Source organism: Erythrolamprus reginae, chromosome 1, assembly GCF_031021105.1.
Source record: "Erythrolamprus reginae isolate rEryReg1 chromosome 1, rEryReg1.hap1, whole genome shotgun sequence".
Lineage (NCBI taxonomy): Eukaryota > Metazoa > Chordata > Lepidosauria > Squamata > Dipsadidae > Erythrolamprus > Erythrolamprus reginae.
In genome coordinates this window covers 299,669,761-299,684,809 of record NC_091950.1, presented here as the reverse complement: position 1 = coordinate 299,684,809, position 15,049 = coordinate 299,669,761, and the positions used below count along the sequence as shown (strand labels likewise).

The following is a 15,049-nucleotide window of genomic DNA, read 5'->3' as shown; positions in this document are numbered from 1 at the left end:
CAGAGAAAAACAAATCATAAATAATCTGAATACATTTAAAACATTTAAGATTTAAAAAGAAACCCCATATAGTACATACACACTCACAAGCATACCATACACAATTTAAACATGCCCAGGGGGAGATGTCTTAGTTCCCCCATGCCTGACGGCAAATATCGGTTTTCAATTCAATTGTATAGAACAGTGATGGCTAACCTTTTTGTCACTGTGGCCTGATAGTGTGTGTGCACACATGCCAGCACCCAGAATACAATGCATACAACGCCCCCAGGCATGCGCGTGCAAATTCCCCTGCACCCCGTTTTGGACCTAATAGGCCTCCTGGGACTAAAAACAAGCCGCTGGCCCCCCTGTATGCATGCATGACACACACACCCATGCCCATTCACACAATTCTCCCGCATATAGCTCCACTCCCGTGCAGCAGAGACCTGGAAATCAGCTGGTTGGCGGGAGGCACATACACATGTGCATTGCTGGGGCAACAGCTTGCATGCCTGCAGAGAGGGTTCTGCATGCCACCTGTGGCACACATGCCATAGTTTTGCCCTCGCGGGTATAGAATGTGAAGGATGTGTGTTTGTGTTTTATTTTTATAATTAGAATGTAGACTGAAGATGGCATTTAATTTCATTGTACAAGGTGCAATGACAGTAAAGTAAAGTAAAGTAAAAGTAAAGTTAAAGTAAATTAAAGTAAAAGTAAAGTAAAGTTAAATTAAAGTAAAAGTAAAGTAAAATTAAATTAAATTAAAGTAAAGTTAAAGTAAAAATAAAGTAAAGTGAACTAAACTAAACTACACAGAAAGTTACACTATAAGAAAACCATGCTGGCCTACTCTGCATTGAGTTAATCAAACAAATAACATTATGGCTTATAGAATAGAATAGAATAGAATAGAACAGAACAGAATAGAAATCTTTATTGGCCAAGTGTGATTGGACACACAAGGAATTTGTCTTGGTGCATATGCTCTCAGTGTACATAAAAGAAAAAGATACATTTGTCAAGAATCATGAGGTACAACACTTAATGACTGTCAGAGGGGTCAAATAAGCAATGAGGAAACAATCATTAATAAAAAAATCTTAGGATACAAGCAACAAGTTACAGTCATGCAGTCCTAAGTGGGAGGAAAAGGATGATAGGAATGATGAGAAAAAACTAGCAGAAATAGAAGTGCAGACTTAGTAAAAAGTCTGACAGTGTTGAGGGAATTATTTGTTTAGTAGAGTGATGGTGTTCGGTGCAAAACTGTTCTTGTGTCTAGTTGCCTTGGTGTGCAGTGCTCTGTAGTGATGTTTTGAGGGTACGAGTTGTCCAGGATGCGAGGGGTCAGTAAATATTTTCCCCGCCCTCTTTTTGACTCGTGCAGTATACCGGTCCTCAATGGAAGGCAGGTTGGCAGCAACTGTTTTTTCTGCAGTTCTGCAATATTGTTACACGATAGAGAAACTTTGATTCTAGACAAAGTTAGCTAAGCAGAAGTATCAAAGCCTATCTGCACTGATTGTAACCCTGAAAAAGATGAGCTCGTATCAGCTGGCCTTGACCACAATTCCCACACTGACCCTTTTTTCCTTTAAATTTTATCTATTTGGCTCAAGACAAGAAAGAACCGGCTTGTTTTCACACCCTGAGAGGCTCTTGATCTACTTTCTCTCAAATACAATAATGATATAAATAAAACCCAGACATGTTACCTATGGTCAGATTATTAGGCCTCTTCTTGCTATGAGATCCAAACAGGAACAAAGAACAATCAGACTTCTTGGAAAAAAATTCCTAATAACAGAACAGGGAGGTTTAAACATATTGAAATGTTTTTGCAAAACACACACAAAAACAGCTTTCAAAGGCCTAATTTGAGAAGCCTGGGCAGCTCTTACACCACTGTACATCTTGCCAAAAGAGAAGATTCCATTGGCTTACAATTCCCAATTCCATTCCCACCCTCTCCTTGTTTAGCAATCACATTCAGATCTGACAATTTGGGCATTAAATGACACTTCAGATCGTGCAGAATGCAGCTGCGAGAGCAATCATGGGCTTTCCTAGAAATGCCCATGTAACACCAACACTCTGCAGACTGCATTGGTTGCCGATCAATTTCCGGTCACAATTCAAAGTGTTGGTCATCACCTATAAAGCCCTTCATGGCACCGGACCAGAGTATCTACAAGGCCGCCTTCTGCCGCACGAATCCCAGCGACCGGTTAGGTCCCACAGAGTGGGCCTTCTCCGGGTCTCATCAGCAAAACAATGTCGTTTGGCAGGGCCCAGGGGAAGAGCCTTCTCTGTGGCGGCCCCGACCCTCTGGAACCAACTCCTCCCGGAGATTAGAATTGCCCCCACCCTCCTTGCCTTTCACAAGCTCCTAAAAACCCACCTCTGCCATCAGGCATGGGGGAATTGAGATATTCTTTCCCCCTAAGCATTTACAATTTATGCATGGTATGATTGTTTGTATGTATGTTTAGTTTTAGAATTAAGGTTTTTTTTAGGTTTTAGAATTAAGGTTGTTTTGTATTGGATTTACATGCTGTTTTTATTCTGTTGTTGGCCGCCCCGAGTCTGCGGAGAGGGGCGGCATATAAATCCAATAAAATGAAATGAAATGAATGATTGCTAAACAAACATGGGGCAGAGACATGGCAAATAACACCAGCTGTTGCTGCTTCATTCAGATAAAGTTCTCATACAGTATTCTGTTTCTCCTGTTGCCGGTGGAGCATTGCCTAAAAAAAGTTATCTTTTCCGGAGCTGCTTTTCCCTAACATCACATTAACAAGATCAGCATTGTGACTTTAATTAGTTGATATGAATGATCCGCTGCCTAAACCAGGGGTGTCAAACTCCATCCCCCTGCTGGCTGCGTTGTGATTTTGTTTGCCCTTGGGGGCTGGATTGGGTGTGGCCTGGTCATTGCAGACAATGGCTGGGCGTGGCGGGTCCTGAGGTGGCAGGGGCCGGTCCCTCGCTGTCTCTGGGATGGCCTGCGGGCCAAGTCCATTGCCTACTGCAGGCCAGATGCAACCCATGTGCTGTGTGTTTGACATCCCCGGCCAAAACTCATCAGACCCTAAATCAGTTTCACACTGATGGCTCCTGTTGTGTAGCATCATAAAGGCATGCATTGACTGGAAAAACTTTTTTTACTACTGTTTATTAAGAGTTGCATTTGCAAATGGTTGCTAACCAGTTACTAGAAACATAGAAACATAGAAGACTGATGGCAGAAAAAGACCTCATGGCCCTTATACTATTTCCTGTATTTTATCTTACAATGGATCTATGTTTATCCCAGGCATGTTTAAATTCAGTTACTGTGGATTTACCAACCACGTCTGCTGGAAGTTTGTTCCAAGGATCTACTACTCTTTCAGTAAAATAATATCTTCTCATGTTGCTTTTGATCTTTCCCCCAAATGTACAGTGGTTGATGATGGTACCTAGTATGGTAATGAAATGTCTGCAGGAAAAGAACTGCGCTCAGAGAGCATTCTGAGCTATAAATATTCTTTTATCAATAATCTATGGAGTACTCTGAATGAAAATCAGCCAAAATTTTTCAGTTATCTATTTTTTCAGAAATTCAGAAAGAGTAACTGAATAGAAATTGTTATTACAATACTGTATATTATTTATAAAACACCCAATACTGTGTTTCCCCCAAAAATCTGACAGAACTCTTTCAAATTCCAGTTCTTTCTAGGTTAACATAATGACAGCTTCAAACTGAGAACAAACTTTTCTCAACGTCTTTACAAGAGAATACCTCAGGGTAAGTTATAAACCAAAGCAATAGGCCTATTGTTCCTTTTCATTCATTACCGTTCCACACCCATAACGAAACCCACAGAAGAAAAAAATATGTAAAAACAATATTCTCATTTTTTAGCTTATAATCAAAACATATTCTGCTTTCTCAAGCTACAGTATGTTTCTATAAGGCCTGGAAACTGTTCTTAGGCCTTAGAAAATATTTTTGTGGGGGGGGGGGGGGGGGAAAGGAGGCAGAAATATTGGGCATATTTGCTCTCTTCAGTTGACCTATATAGAAATGTAAATATTTTAAAAAGCTGGATAAAAATATAATAACAATATCATATGCTGGTAAATGCAAAGGATCAGCTATCTTTTCTGTGACAGATCCATCTAGAGGTGCAAAAATGTATTACAAGAGAATTTAGAAAATAACTAACAGCAACATTTATTTTACTTGTTTCCATGGCCCAATTCAAGCTACTGTATAACAAGCTAACCATTGCAGTTTGACTGAAAAAGAGCATAAGAACTTTGGAAATCTAGAAATTCCAGAGGTATTTCCTAATCAGATTCCTCTAGATCTTCAACTGATTCCTGCCAGCTTCCCAGAGGATTGAATAGAGACAGATACAGGAAAGAAAAACAATGGAAGGGCTTCTAATGTATTGTCTTCACTGGACTTCAACATTATGGGAAATATTCAGATATACAGTGGCACCTCTACTTAAGAACTTAATTCGTTCCATGACGAGGTTCTTAAGTAGAAAAGTTTGTAAGTAGAAGCAATTTTTCCAACAGGAATCAATGTAAAAGCAAATAATGCATGCAAACACAGAATTTGGGTGGGAGGAGGAGGAGGAGGAAGAAGAGGACGACAGTCGCTGCCGAAGGAAGAAGGTGAGGTGAGGGGAACCAAAAAAGTCCAAAACTAAGGCTTTTTTTTTTTTTTAAAGAGGGACTGAGGCAGCGAGGAGAAGCACGCGCCTCCCATACACCTGGCACGAGGCTGCCTCCCATACACTGTGCCAGACAGAGAAACCCAGGTGGGCGAGGGGGGAACCTCCTACTCCTTTGACTAAAAGGTGTCTGCTGCTGCTTTCTCTTCCTTCCCATGCTGATGGGCTCCCCTCTCCTCTTGCTCGCTCGCTTTGTAGCCGGCTCCTTTCCTTCACTGTGGTAAGTCATTGGTTTGGCTGAAGCCAAGTTGATCCGGCCGGGGCAAAGCGCCCCCTTTTGCCTTTCCGTGCCCAGACGCTGCAGGAGGCAACCTTGCGCCAGATGTATAGAAGGCAGCATGAAGGAGTCACCACAGCGAAGTGGTTTATTCCCACTCCAAGCGCCCAGAGAAAGGAAAACGCTTCATTCACTCTGGGCTGCCCAGAGCGAAGGAAATGTTTCTTTTCTCTGGGCGCTGGCAGAGGTTTATTCTCTCTCCAAGCGCCCAGAGAAAGGAAATTGCTTTGTTCACTCTAGACTGCCAAAGCCTCCTTAAGCACCACCGAAAGGCTCCTCTGGCAGCCCAGAAAAGCCCGAGATGGCTGGAATTAAAGGGGGAATGGCAGGAAACTAGCCGGGCCTTCATGCTGCTCTTAAATTCCTGGGAAATTTTTCCGGGCTCGGGTTCTTAAGTAGAAAATGATTCTTAAGAAGAGGCAAAAAAATCTTGAACACCCGGTTCTTATCTAGAAAAGTTCTTAAGTAGAGGCGTTCTTAGGTAGAGGTACCACTATATCAGCTTTGAAAATAGTCCATGTTGAACTGTGTAGCATGAACCTCAGGAGTTGACTGCAGGAAATGTTTTACGACATTTTATTATGTTATAAACTGTTGGGTGATAAATGTAATGTAATGTTTTCTAAATGTTTTCTATTTTATAACTTTTAAAAATTCCATGGGAGGCACAGGTTCCAGATTTTAGACAAATTGTCTAAGCTAGCTCACCTGAGATACCTTGGTTCAAATTTTTTTGCCCTATGCCGGATCCTTTTGCCCAGTTAAATGTTATGGGAACAAGAGTTTTAGTAGTATATAGATGAAGAGTAACCCAATTCACTCAACATTTATGTCATTCAGATTGTGATTAATCCTGGCATGTTTGAAACAAGTTACAGTTAGTATTTAGAACTGCTTTGGATTCAGATGACAAGTTAATCATAGCTTTAAAAAAACCACCACCGAAACGTTCAAATTCCACGGCTGTAGCAGAAGATATGCAATGGGCAGCGGCACATATACGTAGTTCTGTCTCACAACTAGCATTGTAACTAACCTCCTTCAGCAGTTCCTCTCTCAAGATGCTTTGAACTCAATTTCAATCATTTCTCCTAGAAATGAAGAGTTGCAGTCCAAACCCTCTTAGAGACATCAGACAAGAGAGCACCAATTTAGGACAATGTTGGAGATAGCCAATACAGACTGGATGTTTGTTTGTTTGTTTGTTTATTTATTTATTTATTTGATTTTTTTTTTTATGCCGCCCTTCTCCTTAGACTCAGGGCAGCTTACAACATGTTAGCAATAGCACTTTTTAACAGAGCCAGCGTATTGCCCCCACAATCCGGGTCCTCATTTTACCCACCTAGGAAGGATGGAAGGCTGAGTCAACCTTGAGCCGGTGATGAGATTTGAATCGCTGACCTACAGATCTACAGTCAGCTTCAGTGGCCTGCAGTACAGCACTCTACCTGCTGCGCCACCCCGGCTCTTTGTTATATTAAATTTCACAATGTTATATTAAATTTCACAATGTTATATTAAATTTCACAATTCCAGAAAGTGTTTGGATCTATCTATTTTTCTATCTCACATACATAAGCCTAAATCTAATACTCACCAGTGAGGACTGGTCTTCAAAGGGCCTTGTAATATTCTTTCTGAAACAGATTTTTTTTTAATTCGTAAATATCTACTGTAATGTACCCGTAAACTAGTAACTCCCCACCAACACCACCCCGGCCTGGCTCATATTATATGCTAAACAAATATCATGGATGCCTCTTCCAATACCTTTCTACTTAGCAGACAGCGGCCATTAGAAGAAGCCAATAGATACTGTTTGAACACAAGTGTGGTTTAGCATGATGTGCAAACATGATGTGTAAAATGCTGCTGTTTTCTTACATGAGAATTGCGATGCCATTCCTTTTTGATGCTGGTTATCAGGACTACCTTACTAGCAACTAATTAAATATTCTTGGGCACTGTATCAGCAAAGAATTTGTCTCCAGTTTGTTTGTTTGTTTATTTATTAGATTTGTATGCCGCCCCTCTCCGTGGACTCGGGGCGGCTAACAACAGTGATAAAAACAGAATGTAAAAATCCAATACTAAAACAGCTAAAAACCCTTGTTATAAAACCAATCATACATACTAACATGTCGTGCATAAATTGTAGAAGCCTAGGGGGAAGAGAATATCTTAGTTCCCCCATGCCTGACTGGAGAGGTGGGTTTTGAGGAGCTTACGCAAGGCAAGGAGGATGGGGGCTATTTTAATCTCTGGGGGGAGTTGGTTTCAGAGGGCTGGGGCCGCCACAGAGAAGGCTCTTCCCCTGGTCCCCGGCACTCTTCCCTGCCAAACGACATTGATATTTCTGATATGTCTCTTCCAAATATGGATGTGGGGTGGGGTGTTTCTCTTTCTATCACTACTTCCAACACTGAGCTATCACTCACTGCTATACAATTCCTTGGAAATGTATTTGTGCTGTGATAGGAGACCCAGGCACCATTCACTCCGGGTGGATTAGATGCTAACTCCCAATCTATTCAGTCAGCAGAGCCAATACAAATTCTGTATATACAGTGGTACCTCGGTACTCGAACGCTTTGGTTCTCGTACATTTCGGATACCGAACAAAATTTTCGGCAAAAATTTGCTTCGGTATCTGAACAAAAATTCGGATACCGAACAGCCACAGAAAATTTTGTTTATTATCCGAAATGAGGGGATAGGGTGAGAAGGAATGGGAGTCGGAATCCGACACGCCCATTCTGGCCGCCCACTAAACAGCCTCCCAATCGTGCTCCAAGCTGTAGGGAGTGGGGGGGCGGCTGCAATACTGTCAGTTTTGGGGGGGCTCCTTTCCTCAATGGTTCGTCTTCCCTTTAAGCAGTTACACCAACTTTCTCTTTCCCGAGAGTAGCGACGGCAGCAGAGGCTTTCCTTAGAGCAGCAGCAGCGCCGGCAACGTGAGATGAGAAAGGGAAGCCTCTGACATTCCCGGCGCTGCTGCTGCTCTAAGGAAAGCCTCTGCTGCCGTCGCTACTCTCGGGAAAGAGAAAGTTGGTGTAACTGCTTAAAGGGAAGACGAACCACTGAGGAAAGGAGCCCCCCCCCTGAAACTGCCCCCACCCTAACTACAGCTTGGAGTGCTTAGACCAGTGATTTTCAACCTTTTTTGAGCCGCGGCACATTTTTTACATTTACAAAATCCTGGGGCACACCAACAACCAAAATGACACCCTAAGACACTCTCCTCTCTTTTTCCATCCCTGGCTCCTCCCCACCCTTGTGGTGTGTGTGTGTGTGTGTGTATACACACTCTTGAACCAATTCCAAAAACAGGTGAGGGCTGGGGGTTTTCTCTTATTCTTTGGGTGCTTTTTATCATATGCTTTAAATCAAGAGTCACTTCTCTCTCTCTTTTGTTTCTCTCTCTTTCCTCTCATTCTCTGCCTCAATCATTTTCTCACTTCTCTTTTTTCCTCCCCTTTTTGCTCATTTCTCTCTCTCTCTCTCTCCCTTCCTCTCCTTTTGTCTTTCTCTCTCTCTTGCTTTCTCTCTCTCACACTCTTGCTTTCTCTCTCTTTCTCTCTTTTCTTTCTCTCTTTTCTTTCTCTCTCTCTCTCTTTCTCTCTCTCTCTCTTTCTCTCTCTCTTTCTTTCTCTCTCTCTCTCTCACTCTCAGCAAAAAGTTGCGAGACCGGAACCTGAGCTTCCTTCTTCGCGGCACACCTGACCATGTCTCGCGGCACACTAGTGTGCCACGGCACACTGGTTGAAAAACACTGGCTTAGACCTCATATCTTTATCCCATAGGAAATAAAGGAAATAGGGGCTGGAAACCAATTAAACCCATTTCCATTATTTCCTATGGGATAAATTAATTCGGTACTCGACCAAATCGGTTCTCGACCACACTTTTGGAACGGATTATGGTCGAATACCGAGGTACCACTGTATCTAAAAAGCATTAGATTAGATAAGGCTGTTACATGTCAAATGATTTAACTGCTTACGTACACTTTTTATTGTGTAACATTTTATAGTTACTTTTTGCATTAAACGTAAACATCCCTCAACTAAGAGCCTCGGTGGTGCAGTGGTTAGAGTGCAGTACTGCAAGCTGCTTCTGCTGATCACCGGCTGCCAGCAGTTTGGCAGATCGAATCTCACCAGGCTCAAGGTTGACTCAGCCTTCCATCCTTCCAAGGTTGGTAAAATGAGGACCCAGATTGTTGGGGGCAATATGCTTATTCTCTGTAAACTGCTTAGAGAGGCTGTGAAGTACTGTGAAGTAGTCTATGTCTAAATGATAATGCTAAACTACCATATACTTGCAGATAAGCCCATCTACGGATAAACTGACCCTCAAATATTAATCCAAAACACCATGAAAGATATGCCTCCTGTGAATAAGCCAATCCTTAACATTTTCATATGTATAATTGGTTTATCTGTGGGTGGTACATTTCTCAGGGTATTTTGATTAGAAATCCAAGTGTTGGCTTATCTGTAATATATGGATATCACACTATAAAAAGCATTACTGGATATACCTGTAGATAAACCCATATGCAGATAAACCAAAAGCAGTTTTGGGGAGAGGTTTTGTAGCCTAAAATATACTTTTCATAGATTGTATTGGTTGACAAACTAGGGTGCATTTATGCATAATTATACACACACATATTTGCATGTATCTGTATGTGTGCGTGCACACATTCATATAAATCAAATTATTCAAACAATTCAACAAACATATTTTATCATTTTTAAATTGTTAAAGCAGCTGGACATTCTACCAAACTTTAGAAACTGTTCCTCGCTGTTTTTCCATGCAGATTTCCTTCATTTGGAAGGAACTAAGGAATATGGCTGTTTTGACGACTTTAAAACACCTCTTTCAATTGCTTTGCATAATCCTATTATGATGTATGAATGTAACATAGAAACATAGAAGACTGACAGCAGAAAAAGATCTCATGAGCCATCTAATCTGCCCTTATACTGTACTATTTTTTGTATTTTATCTTAGTATGGATCTATGTTTATCCCAGGCATGTTTAAATTCAGTTACTGTGGATTTACCAACCACGTCTGCTGGAAGTTTGTTCCAAGGATCTACTACTCTTTCAGTAAAATAATATTTTCTCATGTTGCTTTTGATTTCCCCCCCAACTAACTTCAGATTGTGTCCCCTTGTTCTTGTGTTCACTTTCCAATTAAAAATACTTCCCTGCTGAACCTTATTTAACCCTTTGACATATTTAAATGTTTCGATCATGTCCCCCCTTTTCCTTCTGTCCTCCAGACTATACAGATTGAGTTCATTAAGTCTTTCCTGATACGTTTTATGCTTAAGACCTTCCACCATTCTTGTAGCCCGTCTTTGGACCGGTTCAATTTTGTCAATATCTTTTTGTAGGTGGTCTCCAGAACTGAACACAGTATTTCAAATGTGGTCTCACCAGCGCTCTATATAGCGGGATCACAATCTCCCTCTTCCTGCTTGTTATACCTCTAGCTATGCAGCCAAGCATTCTACTTGCTTTTCCTACCGCCCGACCACACTGCTCACCCATTTTGAGACTGTCAGAAATCACTACCCCTAAATCCTTCTCTTCTGAAGTTTTTGCTAACACAGAACTGCCAATACAATACTCCGATTGAGGATTCCTTTTCCCCAAGTGCATTATTTTACATTTGGAAACATGTACATATACACATGTACATGCATATGTATATGTCATTCACATATATACAATATACAGTGGTACCTCTACTTAAGAACTTAATTCGTTCCGTGACCAGGTTCTTAAGTAGAAACGTTTGTAAGTAGAAGCAATTTTTCCCATAGGAATCAATGTAAAAGCAAATAATGCATGCAAACCCATTAGGAAAGAAATAAAAGCTTGGAATTTGGGTGGGAGGAGGAGGAGGAAGAAGAGGAGGAGGACAGTCGCTGCCAAAGGAAGAAGGTGAGGTGCGGGGAATCAAAAAAATCCAAAACTTTAAGGCTTAAAAAAAATGGCAGGAAACTGACCGGGCCTTCGTTCTGCTTTCAAATTTTCTGGGATATTTTTCCGGGCTCAGATTCTTAAATAGAAAATGGTTCTTAAGAAGAGGCAAAATAATCTTGAACACCTGGTTCTTATCTTGAAAGGTTCTTAAGTAAAGGTGTTCTTAAGTAGAGGTACCACTGTACCCATGTTTTCCCAAAAATAAGATTGAGCTGTATACTCATTTTTGTTCCAAAAGACGCATTAGGGGTTATTTTCCAATTAGGTCCTATTTTGGAGCAAATATGGTGTGTGTATATATACCTATACAAAATACCACATAGATCTATATCACTTCTGAATATCAGAGAAAAATACATCAGCAATATGTCACTTACCTTTTATATAAGACAGCGAAGGGCTTTTTCAGGGCATACTATAAGAAAGGAACACTTTAGTTAAGAAGTCACATTTAACAATGCAAATCTTCAAATAAGTATTTCAAATAAAAAGGAAATATATTTGTTTAGATCAACTTAGAACAAATAAAGCCTAGATTAATGAGTGCCTGAAGGACTTCACTGGGCTTTAAGATCACTAACAGGTTTCCAGTAATGGGTCCACCAAATTACTCTGCTAATCCCTTGCTGGCTCCGATAGCAACACTGAGGCACAAATACGGTCATCTCACTACAAAGGTTTCATCTGAATCAGATCAATTGCATTTTTCATATCTACTCTTTTTCCTCCAGCTCTAACACTAGGATTTGCTTCTAATGGGAACTCTTTAAGATAAGTGTATTTGAGTCCTCAAGATGGAAATTAAAATAAGTTAAGTCAATACAAATAGGTTTAAGAAGACAGAGTGGTGGAAATGAAAAGACAACATTGAGAAAGTACAGGTCTCCTCTATAACGTGTAAGGCTCCTTGCACTCTAGATCTGGGCTTCTAGTCAGCACAATGCCAGTATCAATAACAAAAGTTACAATTCCCATAAATTCCATAAACAATGGACATATTTACCTTATTGTTTTTCAAGGAAAACAGACAAAAAACTGGAGCACAAATCAAATGCTGAGATTTTGATGATTGAATTAATATTTCATCATGCTCCAGTTTCTGGTGATAATTGGTAATAATAATGATAATTGGTAATAATGCTGTAAATGATTCTTCTCCAGAAGAATTTACAGCAGTGGTTCTTAACCTGTGGTCCACAGATCCCTGGGGAGTACTGATGTTGTCACATGGTATCCATGAAAGTTTAAAGAAATGTTTATGATTTAAATTGAGTTAAATCTTAGGGGCCGGAGCTATAAAAGATATTTAAAAGTGAGTCAGGTGGTGGAAAGAAAGGTTAAGAACCACTAATTTGTTGTGTATATTTTCTGGATCCAATTCCCAGAGAATTTGTACTCTTACAGAAATTTCTAAACATACTTACAATATTTTTGAGAACTTCTGCTACTGTTAAACTTGCATTTCCTCCTTTTATGAGCATTGCATTTTTGGTGTTTTCTGTCAGTTTAGGCTCTCTTTTATCAAGAAATCTTTTGGCCCTCTTTGTTTTAGGCTTTCTGCCATGAGAAAAAACAAACAAACCTCAAACAAATAACAAATTAGTTCACAAAATATTTCATCAAGATCTACAATGCGATTGTTTTGTTTAGCACCTCTAAATGCTACCCAATATAAAATGGCAACATAACAATTGATAAAAAATACAGGTGTGATATCATATAACCAGAAGCAGAACATTATTGATGCAAACTGGGCAAAAAGAAATTGTGTCCAATGCATCTTAGAAAGATTACCTGTCTCTCAGCAGTGAGGCATCCAGAAGTTTAAAAGATTAGCCTGATTCATACCAAGTTGGCAAGGCTGGGTTTTTGATCCCCGTCTGGATGACTAGGTTTTTATTTAAAATTTTTCTTCTTTATAAAATGTATTGTACAGTATGCATTAAATGGGTATTAAATGGGTAGTTTAAAACTGTGTTTTTTGTTATCTGACTTTTGTGTATAGAATCTGGGTCTGGAGTATGGAACTCTAAAAGATAGGTTAACAATTGGTAAAAATAATTCAGTTTATACTGATTTATTAAGTTTTTTGTTTTGTTCTTTTATAAAGAATCTGGGATTATTTGAGCCCCAATTTTTTAGGACACTCTGCTGGCAACCCTGGTTCACATGAGAAGTTTCTTCTTCTTCTAGCAAATGACTGGTTCTTAAATGACTTCAGAAGTCACCAAGCATAAATTGAGAGATCAAAGTGTGAATGTGCAGTTGGTATGTCACCTAATGTTTATCTGTTTCAAATTGGTTAATCTGAAAATATTGTGTTCATATGTGAAGATATATAATAAAAAACTAAACTGTGGGAACCAGCATGCCACATAAATGCAGAAATGCTTCCAAAGGAAAGGGAGGAATAATTAACTAGCACTTAAGTTTTATTTTGTTTGTCTGTAAGCCTGTTTAAATACGACCCCAGAATTGCCTTTAAAACTGTAAATAAACCAATTACCAACCTTGGGTTATTAGTTGTGTGGCTATCTTGTTTACCAATTGGACATAATTTATTTGAAATTACAATCTCCAATTCATTCTCAAAAACTGGGCAAAATAAAGTTGTATTTGTATTTCTCCTAAAATTTTATTTCTGCATAGGGAAAGAATTTTTCCCCGTGTTTGAAAATAACTTAATTGTTGTTTTCTATTTTAAAGCAACATACATTGTTTATATCTAGATAATATAAGTGCTTGAAAAATCAAAACTAAGTTGCAATATTATTCCAGGAATCTTCCCTTTTTAATTGACCAATGTTTTTCGTCTCTCCAAGATATTCCATATTCACACTGCAAAGATGAAAACAGTGTATTTTACCTTGGTTTGTGGAGGCATGACCTTTTGCCATATGTTCTATACACCCACATCAACTCTTCATTCCTCATTTCAATTCATTCCAAAAAAACCAATACAACAACTAGATATCTTCTACTTCAGGATTTTTCTTTTGCAAGTTGAAAAATAATGCTCCATCAGAACTATCACCACTCTCCTCAAGAATATTACTAACTTTGATAAAACAGAAGCCAAATTTGTGATCATCCAAACACCAGCACTGAACCAAAACATCACAGAGCCAGAGGATGTGAAACAAAGCAGGAAATAAAAGGCACTTACAAACAACTAGTCCGAGTGTATTTAGAATAGAATAGAACAGAATTCTTTATTGGCCAAGTGTGATTGCACACACAGGGAGTTTGTCTTTGGTGCATATGCTCTCAGTGTACATAAAAGAAAAAGATACAGTTGTCAAGAATCATGAGGTACAACACTTAATGATTGTCATAGGGGTCAAGTTATCTGTAACTTGTCTGCTGTATCTGTCTGCTGTACAACTGGCACATAGCCGCTCCGAGTCTCCGGAGAGGGGCAGCATACAAATCTAATAAATTATTGTTATTATTATTATTATACCCCAAAACGTGGGAATGCATACATGTGTACCACTGATAGAAGTACGTATCAAATAAACGTCCATTCATTTCACCTCATTTGTAATGTAACTGCAACTTCTCAAGAGAAAACACACAACACCCTAACAGTATCGGTTGGCGGGCCCGCAGGGAAGGGCCTTCTCTGTGGCGGCCCTGGCTCTTTGGAATCAACTAACCCCCCCCCCCCGAGATCCATATGGCCCCCACTATACTGGGTTTCCAAAAAGCCTTGAAAACTTGGCTTTGCCGGCTGTCATGGGGACTGTGAGAATAGACACCTTCAATCCAGCTGAGACACGAATGGAATGGGATGTTTGATGTATGAATGTAAGGATCATATGTTTGGGTTTTACTATTATTATTAAATGCCTTTTATTACCACATCATTTAAACTTTTTTTATGGAATGCTTTTATTATTGAAATGTTTTAATCTAATTACTACATTGTTTTATACCTATCGCTGCAAACTGCTCTGCGTCCTCAGGGAGTGGGCGGCATATAAATTCAATTAATTAAATTAAAAATCTTAAAATTAAGAAACGTCCCTTAAT

At 39.7% G+C, this 15,049-nt stretch overlaps 1 protein-coding gene across 1 annotated transcript in view; it reads right to left on the bottom strand.

The window, feature by feature from the left end:
- RPF2 (ribosome production factor 2 homolog) overlaps window positions 1–15,049 on the bottom strand; it is a 31,346-nt gene that overhangs the window by 15,250 nt on the left and 1,047 nt on the right. Inside the window, exons 2-5 of the mRNA XM_070739487.1 lie at window positions 12,439–12,571; window positions 11,392–11,429; window positions 6,605–6,644; window positions 1,707–1,788 (exon numbers count right to left, since the gene is read on the bottom strand). Of these exons, the coding sequence (XP_070595588.1) occupies window positions 1,707–1,788; window positions 6,605–6,644; window positions 11,392–11,429; window positions 12,439–12,571 (293 nt within the window). The remainder of the gene's footprint in view (window positions 1–1,706; window positions 1,789–6,604; window positions 6,645–11,391; window positions 11,430–12,438; window positions 12,572–15,049) is intronic.